Raw genomic sequence first — 15,706 nt, 5'->3', positions numbered from 1 at the left:
TAACCAATTATTGTAATTTGGTTTTCTTGATCGACAGTACCTACAAAACAAATAGGTACAAACTGTCGTTGCTTGATATTGTTGGTGTTACACCAACAAGAATGACATTTTCTGCTGATTTTTCTTATTTGGAAGGAGAACGTCTTAATAATTTTGTTTGGGATCTAGAGCGGTTTCGAGGTCTTTTCATTTGAGCTGATGCACTCCCCGAGATTATTGTCACTGACATGGATTTGTCTTTGATGAATGCAATCAAAATTGTATTCCCGGATTATACAAACTTGTTGTGTCGGTTTCACATTGACAAAAATGTCAAGACAAAGTGCAAAACCCTAGTTGCTCAAAAGAATGCATGGGATTATGTGATGGAGACTTGGGGGACTTAGGTTGACTGTCCCAATGAGAGTTCTTTTGATGAGTACCTTAAAAATTTTGAAATGACTTGCTTTTCATGGCCTATGTTTGTGGACTATGTATATCAAACATGGGTGATTCCACACAAAGAAAGTTTTGTGAAAGGATGGACAAACAAAGTGATGCATCTAGGAAACACAACCACTAACAGATATGAATATTGATTTTTATTTGTTTTCATTTCTTGAAGTGTTGATTTAAATGACAATGATGTGATTGTTTACATGTTTTTATATATTTTATCTGTGGGATTGAGAGTGCTCATTGGTCACTTAAGAGATTCCTACAAAACTCTGTTGGTGACATAAGCAGTGTTTGGGAGACAATGAATAATATGATGACACTTCAACACACCCAGATTAAAACATCTTTTGAGACAAGCATACACTGGTTGGGCATGTGTTTAAAGTAACCTTGTAAAAAAACTGTTGCATTCTAAATAAAGAAATATAATATTGATAACTTCATATAAAAATTAAAGTTCAATTATATTTTTTTATAAGGAACTTCAGTTATCATTTTTATAACTCACAACTCATAATTTAAAATTAAATATGAAACTAAATCAAATACTCTCACCTTAACAGTTAAGTACACTTAGAAATAACACCAAAAAACCGAAGTTATAATTAAATAAATATAATTGATATAATATCAATCAACATAATATTGAATTAGAATTGTATCAATGATTATAATATTATTTTTTAAATAAAAAAATACTTTTCCAACGAGCTGGTTCTAGCCAATTTTATCTAGTTAGCCTGGTTTGAACTTTGAATAGCTGTTTGCAAGACTGGTTTTCATGATTAAGTCAACCGACTAATTCGGTATGGTTCTGACAATACTGTTCAATAGAGTTTTTTGATATTTGGAATCGTAATGCAACTTCTGAATTTCGTAAGAATTTGTGATTTTTTGTTGAATTAAGGAAAGGATACCGGGTTGACATATCACACGAACAACTAAGTTGAGCTATCAGAAATTTCACTATGACATTTGCATTTTTTTTCTCGTTTCATTGATACTAATGTTAAGTTGTATGTTTCAGTTATGGCTTCCAACCAAGAAGCAACAATCCCTTTGAGATATTGGGTGGATAATGAACAAAAACGTGTAGTTATGGCAGAAGCAAGTGGAGACTTTGTTGATGTTCTCTTTAGTTTCCTGACCCTTCCATTGGGAACTATCATCCGGCTTGGGAACCAATTTCAACAACCGGTACAGATTGGTAGCATCAACAATCTTTACGAGAGTGTGCAAAATTTGCGCCCTGATGTTTTCTGGAACAACATCTGCAAGAAAATGTTGCTTTCTCCACGCAACCCGTTAGAAGCTTCTTACCAGAGACTAAAAGTGAAGGTGGATGATACTGAGCCCACAAAGTATTTCATGTGTCACAGCTGTTCAAAAGGAAGTGATTTGTTGCTGAGTAGTTTTGATGGGGCAAGGTGTTCCTGTAGAAAATTGATGCAAAAGAAAATGGAGCTGCTGGAAGAGTCCAAGGACGAGGCTTCTGGGGTCGACGGTGTTTTCGTTAAAGGGGATGCCATGTTCTTGATCTTTGATGACTTGACAGTGCTCCGAAGCTCTCCAAGTGACTCCCTTCAAACACCCCTCCTATTTGGGCACACAGACTTCAGCAATATGCAAGAAATGTCTCAAAATGTCGGCCCGAGGGAGGTATTATTGCTTTATATTCATTTGGTTAAAAGTTAGGGAACTGGGATTTTGCCTTGTGTTTCTCTTCAATCCGCCAAATTTCTAAATCAAATAAGACATTTTCTTCAATTATCAATCATGTTAGAATCACGCACTTAAAAGCTTGAGCTTGGATATGTATTGGGAAACAAATAGTAGTTGTAAGTTTATGCCAATGAAAAAGATACATTTAAGGGATAAAAATGATTATTCTGTGGCAGAAAGTTGAGATACATTGGATTCAAAACATTTTTGTGACTTGCACTTATGACTTATGTATGTATGTATGTAAAGTTGTAGATTTGCAAGACCTTTCCTTTACAGAATACTTTGGTATTGGCATGAAATTTCCTTGTTTGATGAATTAAAACTTGCTTTGTTCTTACTTTTTTTTTTCTTCCTTGTTCAGATATTTAGCATATTAAAGCACGCATTAACCTCCAAATCTCCACTAAGTGATGTATTCATTCCAAACAGAAAAAAAATTGAGCCATCGTACTCTTTCTCACCCGATACTGGCCCGAGTCATTGGAAAGGTTCTGTAGAAATCAAGCTAATGGTGAGCAAATCAAAGAACAAGGTTCTGTTTGCTGAAGCAGATGGAGATTTCGTTGATTTTCTAGTCAGCTTCCTCACAACACCTCTTGGATCTATTCTGAACCTTATGAATGGCAAATCATCGTTGGGAAGCATTGATAACTTGTACGCGAGTGTGAAGAAGCTCAATGCATCATGGTTCATAGGGTCATCAAACAAATCCTTACTGAATCCAAGGGTCGCTCCTCAATTTGGTTGTGGGAGCAATCCACTAAATGCTTCACAAGAATACACTCCTACGTATTGGTATGGCACTGTGGTAGTGAAAGATAATAATGAGGGGCGTACAATGATTTCAAAGAAAAAAGAAATGTTACAATATCCAGCAAAACTGAAACTTTTTGAGCCAAGATGTTATGATGGAGCAAGAGAAGCTGCTGTGGGATTTATGAAGAGGCCGTGTCTATTTGTTGTGAGCGATGATCTGAAAGTGAGGCAATTGACAACTACTTCTAGCATTCAGTATATGCAAGAGCTGGGGAATGTCAAGTTTGATGATTTGAAGGAACATATGGTGGAAATCAGGAAGTCACATGAGGTAATAATATTAGCAATCCACTCTTGGCACCGCCACCATATTTGTTTTAAGAATATTTGATTCATATTAATAGATTTAGTCTGCATTTGTCTTAATTTGGTCAATATTTCTTCCATGTTACCCTCTATATATGCCCTTTTCAATTTAGAAGTGATGTTCATTATTGTGCCTATTTTGCTCAGGCACTGAACCTGTTGAGGACGTCTTTGACATCCAAAGAAGTTGGTTTGACACGGAGCCTATTGAAGAAGTGGAAATGCCAAAGATGCATTCCATTTTGGGATTCCATTTTGGGGTGTGTTGGGATGGAAGAAAATGAGACATAGAAAAAAAGAAAAAAACAAGAGGGAGAAATTGAGAGGTAGTTAGTGCTATGACGAATAAAAAAAAGAATATCCAGCTGAGACAGAAAAGCGATGAAAGAAATGGGTATATGTTTTTATGTTTAAGTAAATTAGATGGTCATGTAATATTTAATTATCTTGTTCTATTAAAGTCGATAGAATGTTGGATTGTTGGTCCATAAGTGTAAATTGTTATTAGGCCTCAGAAATTGACCCCCAAATGTCTCTAGAATTTATCTCTTTATGATAATCATGCACATCTGTTAGAATAATTACACAAGTAAATTAGACTTTAAATAAGTATAATAATTTTTTTTAGGAAAATATAATATTTTATTAATGTAATATTTGTATAAACATTTTCACCAAAAAAAAATTATATAGACATTAAATAGTGATATTCATTATATTTTAAAAATAATATAATTAATTTAATAATATTATTAATATAATATTTTTGAAACATTTATAATAGATTTATTAAATTTAACAAAGACACACAAATCACAGGACAAAAACAATTAAATTTTAAATATAAAGGACAAACAAAATGATAACAAATTCGAGAGTAAAAACATATTCAAGTCTTATATTTATATATTTTACTCAAATAGTTACTAAAAATTATCTTTAATTAATTATATTTTTTTATAAATAAGTATATATTTTATAACTTAACAAATATATATATATATATATATATATATATATATATATATATATATATATATATATATATATTTGTGTGTGTGTGAGAGAGAGAGTAATGCCATGAATTTATAAACAAAAATATATGTGTATATGTATAAATTCTCTTTGGATTGATGTTTAAAATCAAATATGAAACCCAGTCCAACTTAATAAAAAGAATGATTTTTATTTTATTTTTAATTTATTAAAATTTCAATTTTTTATTCTTAATTTGAATCGTTTTTTTTTTCAATTTTTACCGGGTTGGATCTACATGTGGACAGTGGGCACCCATACTTGAACTGTTGTATCGGTACATTCAAATTGTGTAAGTACATATTTACTAGAGGATAGACTAATGTTTGAAAAACTTCAATATAAAAATATACATATTTCATATAAAAATAAGAAACATTTGTATAATCTTGTCAATACTAAAGCAAATATGATAAAAAATCAAGAAAATAAATAGATACAGGTTTTCAGAATTATGATGTCATTTTAGGGATTAGAATGTCTAAGGTGGATCAATAAATCACAACTTAGAATTGGAATAAAAAAATCATTTAACTTCTTATCAAATACAGAGCGTTGTTAACAAATTATGGATTTACCATCAAGGAGGTCTTCTAGCTCGATTGAGCACTGTTCCTTCCATGTTCTCATCATTATAATTTACATTTTCATTGTCTCACGGTACATCCACACTTTAGATGATCCATCATTAAGGAAAAGGAGAGGGGGTGGGGCGGCATGCATGTAAACAATTAAGATTATATTGTACTGCATTTGGGAAGACAAAGTATACAACATTCACCATCATAATTAACACAAACAGCTTGTTGTAGAAAAATACAGGGGAAATTATTTGTAAGTTTAAACAGAAATACTTGATCATCTCCAGAAGTGAAATGTGTCAACAGAAAAATAATTAGGAAAATTAAACACCACGAGCATGGAATTTGAATTTAAGCAGTTTCATGCACCAGATTATTTCAGGAAACGAGTTCATTTGGGCAAAAACAAGTCATAAAACGATAATTGAGGGACATAAATGAAGCAGTCAAATCATCAGACTCACTAGTAGTAAGCCAGTGGAAGGAGTTTTCAAAAGATTCCTTGGCCACTGACTCCAACAAAAAGTTAACCACGAGAGCTAAGACCCCAACAATACTTCAGTTTTCGGTTGATACAAGCAGCATCTATGCACGTCAACCTGCTGTGAAAAAGTTCAACCTGACATACTGAGAAGCTAACTAATAAATCAAAACTTCAAAATATATAAATAAGTCATACATATATTTTTTTGTCATGTAACTGTTTGGTGTTTTTTGGAATAGGAATTGCCTTTTAAAATGCCTCCTATATTTTAGCTCAGATAATCGAAATTACGAAGATTGGTTCTTCTCACCATGAAAAAACTGGTTCTTAGATTTGGTTTAGATAAATAGTTAGGAGGATCCACTTATTTATATATATATATGTTATATTAGATAAACTGGTTCTTTATTATGTTATATTAGAGACATATATATATTCCTCTTGTATATAAATTAAATCCTATTCATTACCAAAAAAAAAAAGTAGCTCTTGTATTGATATAGATTCAATTTGTCTATCAAAATTTAACCACGAATGTAAATTATAAATATTGTAAATTTACGTAAATAATGTGATTTAAGTATTACATTAACATTTAATATAATAATTATATCAATTTTCTACATTAATAAAATTATTTATTAGTATAATATAAATATATATATATATATATATATATTATTGATATAGACTTTTATATTTATACAAATAATTTAATTTTGAATTTAATTACAATACACTAACAGTGCACATGTGGAGAAAATTTGTTAACCTTTTAATAAATAATTATTTGAAAAATTTATACTTAAAATATTTTTTTATTAATTGACAATACATGAAAATCATTTTTTTTATTAAATGAAAATATAATATGGCAAACTACAACACTTATCTGTTTGTATATATATAGAATTTTTATTATAGTGTTTGCTTGCTTCTTTTTTTTTTTTTTTTATCTTTTTAAGACAAAAGAGAGATAAAAACACCTCAAACCCCACAGGGGAAAACAGTCTGAGGAATCTCCCAGAAGAGCTAAAAAAAGATACAAATGAGGAGGATGGAACTTTTAAAAATATAATCCTAAAAGGAACGTCACTATATATGAAGGCAATACCAGTATAACTAGCTATGGAATAAACCTAAAAAGTCCTAAAAGGAACGTCAGTATGAAGACTATATATAGCTAAGGAACCTAAAAAATTCTTAAGTTTGTTTTTACGTTTTTGCACATTTGAAAGCAACACTGAAGGCCACTGGGCAAAATATAATTGGATTGGCGGTTGTTTTAAACGAGATTCAAACACACCTTATAGTGTTTCTTTGCTGAATAATAGAGGACTGTCCAACTTTTATTACTACTGTATGAGATTAACAAACATAGACACGGCCATAGACCAAGAGTAACATTAGAGAAAATTTAATAAAAACAAATTATAGTATAAATAATTATCTAAATGGTTATTAACTGTTTATAAATCATAATTGTTCTGACTTCAAGCTTACTAGGATTATTAAGGTACTGCATTCGAGATACTGTCAGTGTCAATTGGTACTACAACTTTGATAGTTTTATTATGAGAAGGTACTTCAATGGTTTTGAAAAAAGAGAGTATTTATAAATTATTTTTTTCTTGATTCTTGAACAATTTGAAACTTTTTTAGCATACTAAAACAATAGTATTTTAATAAATCTATTGAGAAAAAGATGATCGAAAACAGATTAAAAAGATATAGATACATATAGATTAAGAAGGGCACAAGGAGCGCTAGTTAAAAAAATAAATTGTATAATTTTTAGTCCTATAAAAAAAGAATAGAGGAAGACAAAAAATGACATATCAGATTAAATAATATTTCTATAATTTTGATTTATAACAATGTCAAAAAGGTGTTATATAATTTATGTGATCAATCTTATCTAATGGGATAATATTTTGTTATTGATATTTGCTAATAAGGAAAATTTTAATCAAGACCCATGCAAATAAAAATTGAGACTGAAAGACAACAACAGAAAAAAAAAAAAAAAAGTTTTATGTTCCACCGGCCGGCCACCAGGAAAAGATAGCTCGATTTAAGATAGGAAAAGCCTTCAAATCCTAACATACTAATATAAGAATATTTATTTAAAGAGACTCAAGCAGCACTTACACTTTTAGAGGAATTATGAGTATGACTTACACTTTTAGAGGAATTATGAGTATGACTGGTAAAAAATAAATGGTGAGGAAATGGAAGGGGGAAAGAAATAAAAGAATATGAGTATAACACCAATATTCTATTTCCTCACTAGTTTAAGCATAAATTAATAAACAATCAATATAGCTTTGATTGACATTTTTTAGCAATATTTTCTGTACCAATTTGAAATTGCCAAAACTTACATGACAAAAGACATTTTTGACAGTTTTTCGAACTATATCCAAAACCGTCGGAAGTTGCATGGCAGGCGAAATTTGTGGCTATTTTTAGAGTTTTCTTACAGTTTTAAAAGTATTTCACTAAAAGTAATTATCAATTTTTTAAAAATAGCTTATATTTTTTTTCTTCTTTATTTGTCCCAAGTTAAACACCATTAGAATCTATTTTTCTATTCATTATAGTTATTATTATTTTTTTCTTTCTCCCTAACACAGCTAGATGTTTTGTTATTACACAGAAAAATATAAATGAAATATGACATGAAACCAATTTTGAACAATCCAGCAACAGCAGCCCGTATTCAAAGCTTGTATTATGAGTGGGCGATACGCTGATACCAATTTGTACAGCCCAGCCCAACAAACCCTTCAATTAGTTTGTATTGGCTGTACATGTGGCACTTAGAACTTGACTAGTCATGCTGAAAGTGAAAATGGTTGCATTTGTTATATTGCATACTAATTTCATTTTTCGATAATTTTTAATTTGTACTCCTATTTTAAACCCTCATTTCTTTTTCTTTTTCTTTAAATATTTTATTGAGATTTATATTTTTTTTTATCGTCAACTAGGTTAACTCATCACTATAGGTATCTTGCTGGCCTTGTATTAGCCATGATAATGTATAGGATTATCCTTAACCATATAAAATAATTAATAAAAATTTATTTTAGTTTAACTAGTGATTATAAATTTAAATTCTTAATATATATATTGGCGCCAAATTCTTAGAAAAGAGACCTTAGCCACCCGTTGTGATTCTTTCCAATTTAATAAGAATTGTTTTCCATAAAAAATGCTTTGAATGAATTAGTCTTTATATATATATATATATATATATATATATGTTTGTATCTTAACAATTAAATTGTTGATATAAATATGATAAAGCTATTCTAATAATATGATAAATCATAAATCCTATTAACAAAAACAATTCTATTGGTATAAGAAAATTGATGCGTGTTATCAATAATTCAATTGCTAATTTAATATTACATCACAATAATATACAAACCAAAAACACTTCTTGTGTTTAATATAATATGTTAAACAAAAATATTATGGATTGGACTTAACTCTTAATTTGTATAGTAAATTAAACATATGCCCAAATCTTAAGTGTTAGTTAAAGTAAATACTAATTGTAAATTTTTTGAAATATAATTGTGAACATGATTTTATCGATCCAAAAGTCACTACTATATTGCTACAGTAGAACTAGATAATATCATCTCAAATAACCTCATGCTAAGGAATCCAACCACCACTAACTGCTAAATATAATTAGAATTATTACTCAAATAGATAATATTTCTTACATATATATCATTGCTTTAGTGAAATAGTAAGGGAGTGTTCTTTACAAGTATTCATCCTATGTTTGAGGTATCTCACTTTAAACATCATACCAGTTTATGTAAAATGCACTTCAATTAACACAATTCACTTCAATTGAAGAAATAATAAAAGTAAAGCTATATTTTTTTTAAAGGAAAAAGTTATATTTTTTAATAACATTCATAATTAAGACTTTTAATGGTGTATGACACTCAAATTAAAATTGGATTTTGATGAAAAATTACACCTACTCGTTTAACAAAACTTTTTCTAATTGAATTAAATGAAACTTTCATCCAAATTGAGATTTTTTTCTTAAAGTTATTATTCTCTTAGCTTTTCCGTTATACATAAAAAAGTTCAAACATAAATCAAAATTACATTAAATCTACATTAACTAAATTTAAATTTATAAAGTTAAGTTCAATAATCAAATTTCACTTTTTCAATTAATTGTATTCCAAACACTAACTAACTTATGTCTTAGTACACAAATTATATTTCAATTACATCTAAATTATTCAATAATCTGGAGTAAATAAACACTTAAGCGTGTGTACTAGTGTCGAATCCACGTTTGAAAATGTAAAGTCAAATCCTGAAAGCGGCATTGACGTAGACTCGTGAAAAAGGCCTTGCGCTGTGTATCTCTTGACATTATTTAATAAAAAACTATTATGGTATAAGATAATATTTTTTATCTTAATTATAACAACTATTTTATTGTTAAATTTTATATTTTTAATTATTATGATATTTATTAGTGATTACATTTATTTTTCAATGAAAGTAAGTATATTTATTGAGCCACCAATAAATTAAGATATAGTCATTGGTTGAATTAAAAAAAAAAACAATTATCTTTTCAACCATTTAATGAATGAATAATTTTAAATAAAATTAAAATTTATTGTAAAATATTTATTTTAATTATTTTGATTGGCGTTAATAAATTACATAATTATTTCTTATATATAGATTAGAGGTAATATACTAGAAATTAAGAGCAATGTGAAGTATTAACGGTGGCACTGTGCGGTCATCAAGTAAAGATGTTTTTAGCATTGCTTAGACGCCGTCTGGCTGCTGCCTTCCATCATATATTTTATGCAACACCTAATAATAATAACTTCATAACTGTTGTTAAGTGTGGATTATAAATTATTTTTTTACTAGTGCTACAATTTCTTCACATACTATACTAACACCGCATGAAAAAATGACATTTCAATAAATTATGGAATTTTTCGTTCACTATCATAATTTAGTACAATGGAGTTATAATCAATCCTGATGTTGACCTTTGAATAAAGCTAACAATCAGATGTTAATTGTAGGAGATGGACAAAGTGTTAAATTCCGACTATTATGTTGAAGACATTTTTTCAAGAGTTATGTTGAAGACTTTGAATTTTGAAACATAAGTAAAATGAATGGTGAACAAACAGAACATGCATAATTTACGACACATTTTTATTTTATTTTGTCATAAAACAATACAGTTAAGTTTTAGTATTACAAACTTACAAGTTATCACTTCATTTTTATTCTCCAGGGTCGTTTAAGACTTATAATCACACATTACATAATAAATAGAATAGAATAATGTATTTTACCACTAACTGGGTAGACCACACACACAATTCATTTTTTATTCACACACAAACAAAAATAATAAAACTGGGCCACTCTTTTTTTTTTTGGGTAGGCACCGGGCCACTTAATTTGTTCATCTCCTCTAACCATTTTTTGTTGGTGAATCAATCTCCTCTAACTGCAATATTGGAGTGATTGCCTAAACAATTTATAAAAATTATGTTAGTTAATAATAATAATAATAATAACAACAACACGACTATGATAAAGGCGACGAAAGATAAAAAATTCTGAATTTAGTTATAAATTAAACACGGTAATTAAATTCTTTTCAAAATTTAAATTAATTTTGTCACGTAACATACTAGTAAAAACTAAAATTCTGACACGGTGTATTATAACAACAGTTGAATAAAAAGACATACCCTTGCCAGAAATGCCTATCGGTTTTGCATGGCAGAGTTCAGATCAGTTTCCAATGGGATAACATCTCCGCCCCAATTAGTATTCACTTGTAACAGCTTGTCTGTTTTGACTGTACCTGCACACAAACTTTCCATCCTGTCGCAACGCCATACTGTGAATTCCTCCAAGGACGGGAAACTTAAACTCCCTTTGTAGAACCTTCTCAGCTTAAATAAATATTCAAGTTTCAAACAATTGAGCTGCTGAAATATTATCTCATTCTCATCTGATTCATCCCCTTCCTCTGTTGAAGACACTATCTCTTCAATTGAATCACACCAACTTATCTCCATTGTTTTGAGTTGACCCAAACTTCTTGCTTTTGAGGATGTGAACAAATATAGCAGACTCTTGCAACTTTCTACTTTCAAATATGTCAGATTGGAAAAAGACACTGTGCATGGTACCAGATTTATTGAACTGAAACAGCTGATTACTTGCAATGTTTCTAGATTTCTGAGAAAGGGCACAATCCCAGAGTTCTCTGACCCAATGGAAACAAGCTCTGGAAGGGAGTCCGGGCATATCACTTTCAGCTGTGAAACCAATCCATCCTCATCCACATTAAGACTATCAAAGCAGAAAATCTCTTTGAAGGAACCATCACACACCTCAAGCTTCTCTATATTGGGCACCCGTTGTACAAATACGTCGGAGTCAAAATGAAAGAACAGAGCAAGAACTTTTAACTCGTTTAAGTGGTTTCCCTGGAATTCTCCACTCAAAATCATGTTGAGTTCATGCACACCGAGTGTCAGGTGCTCTATGTTGGGTGTAAGCTACGAAGAGAAGCCAACAATGAAGAAAAAGCAGGTTAGGGAAGTTATAGATCCAGCTCTTTTTTATATAATTGAAATAATGAACTTTCATGCTAAAATAAGTCTAATAATTAATGACAAATTAACCAATTCAATTAAATAGGTGCAAACAAGTCAATTTAAAAGAAATCAGTTTACTTAAAAACCAAAAAAGAAAAAAAGACGAACTAGGCTAGCTATTTATAAGGTGGAAAAGGATACCATAAAGAGAATAAGGTGGAGAAAGGATATTCACACCGTATGTCGACTTTAATATTTTAAGACGGGAAAAGTGATAAATGAGATTATTAGTAAGGTTGCAGAAGAAAATCATGAGAATAAGCATCGTACCTCAAATGCTGTTTCACATCATGAATGCAACATGTTCCATTATAAATTCATCATGATCAATATTGAATAGTAGCTGTAGCTGTATTATCTGACTTATGTAGATAAATATAAAAAAAATGGAAGCCAATATGCGTAGAAGATGGATAGAAGACTCAACATAGCATATATAACTGTATAAGGGAAAGGTTCACAACTTTTTAATTTTAACGGGATGGCAATTGGTTCATATATATAGTAGTAAAGAACACTAATGATGGCAATTTAGTTCATATATATAGTAGTAAAGAACACTAATGATGGCAATTTAGTTCATATATATACAAGTAGTAATGATACCTTTTGAATACAGAGTTGATTTAGAGGATGTGGTTCTAGATGTGTAAATGGCTTCAACATGTCATACTTTAACTTTGGCAGATCACAGAGTGCCAATGACTTGACTTGGGGGAACGTAAGCTCAACATTTGAATTCCAAACATTCTCCAGATTTGGCAGATCACACAGTGCCAATGTCTTGAGGGCAAAAGGGAGTGGTCCCATAGTTGTCACATCAAATATGATTTTCACAAAATCACAGTTTCGAACTTCCAATGTTTCCAATTTAGGTAATAAAGGAAGTAAAGAGAAGGGTAAGACCGCATCTGATAAAAAATGGCAGCCGTCCACAATGAAGGTGTGTAAGTAAGTGAAGCAGAAGTGTGGGGGGATATGCAGTGAGTGAAGCCTAAGCCATATCTCTTGTAGCGGGCTATCTTTGAGGTCAATATATGGTACACTACGTGCAGAGTCCCATAACTGCAAACGTAAAAGAATAAAAAAAAAAAGAGTAGTATTATTCTGTAGGAAGAAATGCATCCCCAATCACACCAAATAACTAATGTGCTCTCAATTTTTAAAGTGTAATTATTTTTAAAATAATAAATTAAAAAAAGTAACAAATTTCTGATTATAGTCCAGATTTCCGTTAATCGTGGATGCTCTCTAATCAAAATCTGCCTTCAAAATTATTTAAATAATTTGTAAAGGAAAAAAAATCAGCTCCTCCTTGAGTTGATTTCTGGATGAATGCGCCTGAGATAACAGTTTTCAACTAGTTGATCCTAGTTCATTCATTCTAAATTTATCAACACACAATGAAAGTATTTTCCAGAATATTTTTTATATGTCTTTATTGCACTCATAAAAAAGTTTCTAGATATTTGTATAAGAAAGAGTAGATTATTTTTCAAAATTCAAAATTCAAAATTCATCATTTGACAAAACATACGCATGATCAAAGCTAGATAGTCGATCGAGTATTTTTTTATCTTACTTAGAAAAATTAAGAAAAATTTAACATATTTATTAGTCTCAACTGGCGAGTTATTTATAAGAAAATCGCACAAATTTAATGACCATTTCTTATAAAAAATTCATATATGCAATGATTACTAATAAATACAACACATTTAATCTCCGTTAAAATATAAGATCCAGATGCTCTCGAACATACTTTTCTCTCCAACACAATATATACCATTAGATTGAGCTTGTAGTCACGTCATACAATTAAGTTACAAACAAAATTATTTGACTTATATTAACCTCTTACCTTATACTCAAAAAAGAATCTCTTAATTTTTTAGTAAGCTAAACTCACTAATATTTAAATAATTATTTTTTATATACCTTACTTATACTACTTAACTTTTATTTGTATTAGTAATTAATAATAATATACAGTGAATCTAAACTTCTTCAAGTCACTCTAATTTTTTTAATATTTATTTAATTTATTTTTATGTATAAATGAAGAAATAACAAAAAGTTAAAGAAAATTAAAAAAAAATGAACAACTAACATTTTAACTACCTAATCTAGATTTTAAATATAATTATATAGTATCTTAATCCTAGAAGATAATTTTTTTTATATAGTTAAAATTGCTAAAAGATAAATATTTTGAATATGTATATAAGAGTGGATTATAAAAGATTGATAGTTTCTTTTATTTAATAGGATTAATATAAATAAAATAAAATGATTTACTAATAAAATAAAAATTAAATAATTTTCAAATCATTTTTACAATGACTTGAAAGAGTTTGGATTCATTTTATATTATTAATATATATAAAAGTTAAGTAGCATTGATAAAGTACATAGAAAATAAATTAAATTATTTAAATATTATGAGTTTAACGTAAAAAATTAATATTAGCCAAATTGGATTGGCACATAAATGTTGTTTCTGTGAGTTTTTTGGTTTTCCGAAAAATTGGACGACGCTGAAAATCCAAGATAAATTGGATGAGGCCAAAGTTAATTTGAAGATGAATCTAATCAACCTAACGGTGTATATTTTGCATTATAAGAACAACATACACCAATATCAATCATATTTAATCAAAATAATTGAAAACATACCTTTTCCCAAAATGCCTCCCGCATGGTAGAGTTCAGGTCATTTTCCAATTTGATAGCATCTGAGTGACTCCAAGAATAACTCTTGAGTTGAAGTTGAACCAACTTGTCTGCTTTTAGGGTACCTGGACATAATGTTTCCATCCACTCGCAATAGATTACTGACAATTCCTCCAATGATGGGAAACTTAATAAACTTCCTCTGTAGAACCTTCTCAGCTTTCGTAATCTTTCAAGTTTCAAACAATTGAGCTGCGGAAATATTATTTCATTCTCATGTGGTTCACCCCCATCCTTAAAGACTATCTCTTCAATTGAATCACACCTTTTTATCTCCAATCTTTTGAGTTGACCGAAACTTCTTGCTGTTGAGGATGTGAACAAATATAGCAGGCAATTGCATCTTTCTACTTTCAAATATATCAGATTGGAGAAAGACACTGTAGATGGTACCAAGTCTTTTAAACTAGAACAACCTATTACTTCCAAGGTTTCTAGATTTCCCAGTAAGGGCTGAATCCAAGAGTTCTCTAACCCAATGGAAACAAGCTCTGGAAGGAAGTCCAAGCATAAGACTTTGAGCTGTAATAGGAGTCCAGCCTCATCCACATTAAGACTATCAAAGCAGAAAATCTCCTTGAAGGAACCATCACACACCACAAGCTTCTCTATATTGGGCGCCAGTTGTAGAATTTCATATGGAAATACATTCGACCCAATATGAAAGCACAGAGTAAGAACTTGTAACTTGTGTAAGAAGTTTCTCTGAAATTCTCCACGCTTGATCATCTCCAGTCCTTTTTCACCGAGTGACAGGCACTGTAAGTTGGATGTAGGCTACCAAGAGAAACCGATAACCAAGCAAAAGCAGGTTAGGGAGGTTGTAAAAGAGATGAACCTGGCTAGCTAGCTATTAATAAGGTGGAAGGGATTTTGATACGGTTTGT

The 15,706-nt window shown here is 30.0% G+C and overlaps 2 protein-coding genes across 3 annotated transcripts in view; one reads left to right on the top strand and one right to left on the bottom strand.

Moving 5' to 3' along the window:
• The window catches only part of LOC114418376, a 236,154-nt gene that overhangs the window by 85,424 nt on the left and 135,024 nt on the right, over positions 1 to 15,706 (bottom strand). The window contains exons 12-14 of the mRNA XM_028383680.1: positions 15,213 to 15,596; positions 14,763 to 15,140; positions 13,133 to 13,151 (exon numbers count right to left, since the gene is read on the bottom strand). Coding sequence (XP_028239481.1) covers positions 13,133 to 13,151; positions 14,763 to 15,140; positions 15,213 to 15,596 — 781 coding nt within the window. The remainder of the gene's footprint in view (positions 1 to 13,132; positions 13,152 to 14,762; positions 15,141 to 15,212; positions 15,597 to 15,706) is intronic.
• LOC114418386 lies at positions 1,155 to 3,826 on the top strand. 2 transcript variants are annotated; one of them, XM_028383694.1, is made up of 4 exons: positions 1,155 to 1,244; positions 1,466 to 2,097; positions 2,525 to 3,250; positions 3,433 to 3,826. In XM_028383694.1, exons 2-4 carry the CDS (start codon positions 1,468 to 1,470, stop codon positions 3,574 to 3,576), a joined length of 1,500 nt encoding a protein of 499 aa, XP_028239495.1. In that variant the 5' UTR covers positions 1,155 to 1,244; positions 1,466 to 1,467; the 3' UTR covers positions 3,577 to 3,826. The 2 variants fall into 2 exon arrangements, with proteins under 2 accessions (XP_028239495.1, XP_028239497.1); XM_028383696.1 differs by lacking the exon at positions 1,155 to 1,244 and adding an exon at positions 1,346 to 1,383.

This window comes from Glycine soja, chromosome 7 (genome assembly GCF_004193775.1).
Source record: "Glycine soja cultivar W05 chromosome 7, ASM419377v2, whole genome shotgun sequence".
NCBI classification, from domain to species: domain Eukaryota; kingdom Viridiplantae; phylum Streptophyta; class Magnoliopsida; order Fabales; family Fabaceae; genus Glycine; species Glycine soja.
Note: the sequence above shows the minus strand (reverse complement) of the source record. Positions and strands in the feature narration are given on the sequence as shown.

What these genes read in the sequence shown, in the direction of transcription:
- LOC114418386 (XM_028383694.1), top strand. Translation starts at nt 1,468, where the DNA reads ATGGCTTCCAACCAAGAAGCAACAATCCCTTTGAGATATTGGGTGGAT. An exon ending in AAAATGTCGGCCCGAGGGAG is followed by an intron (nt 2,098 to 2,524) that starts GTATTATTGCTT and finishes TTCCTTGTTCAG; the next exon opens with ATATTTAGCATATTAAAGCA. An exon ending in AAATCAGGAAGTCACATGAG is followed by an intron (nt 3,251 to 3,432) that starts GTAATAATATTA and finishes TATTTTGCTCAG; the next exon opens with GCACTGAACCTGTTGAGGAC.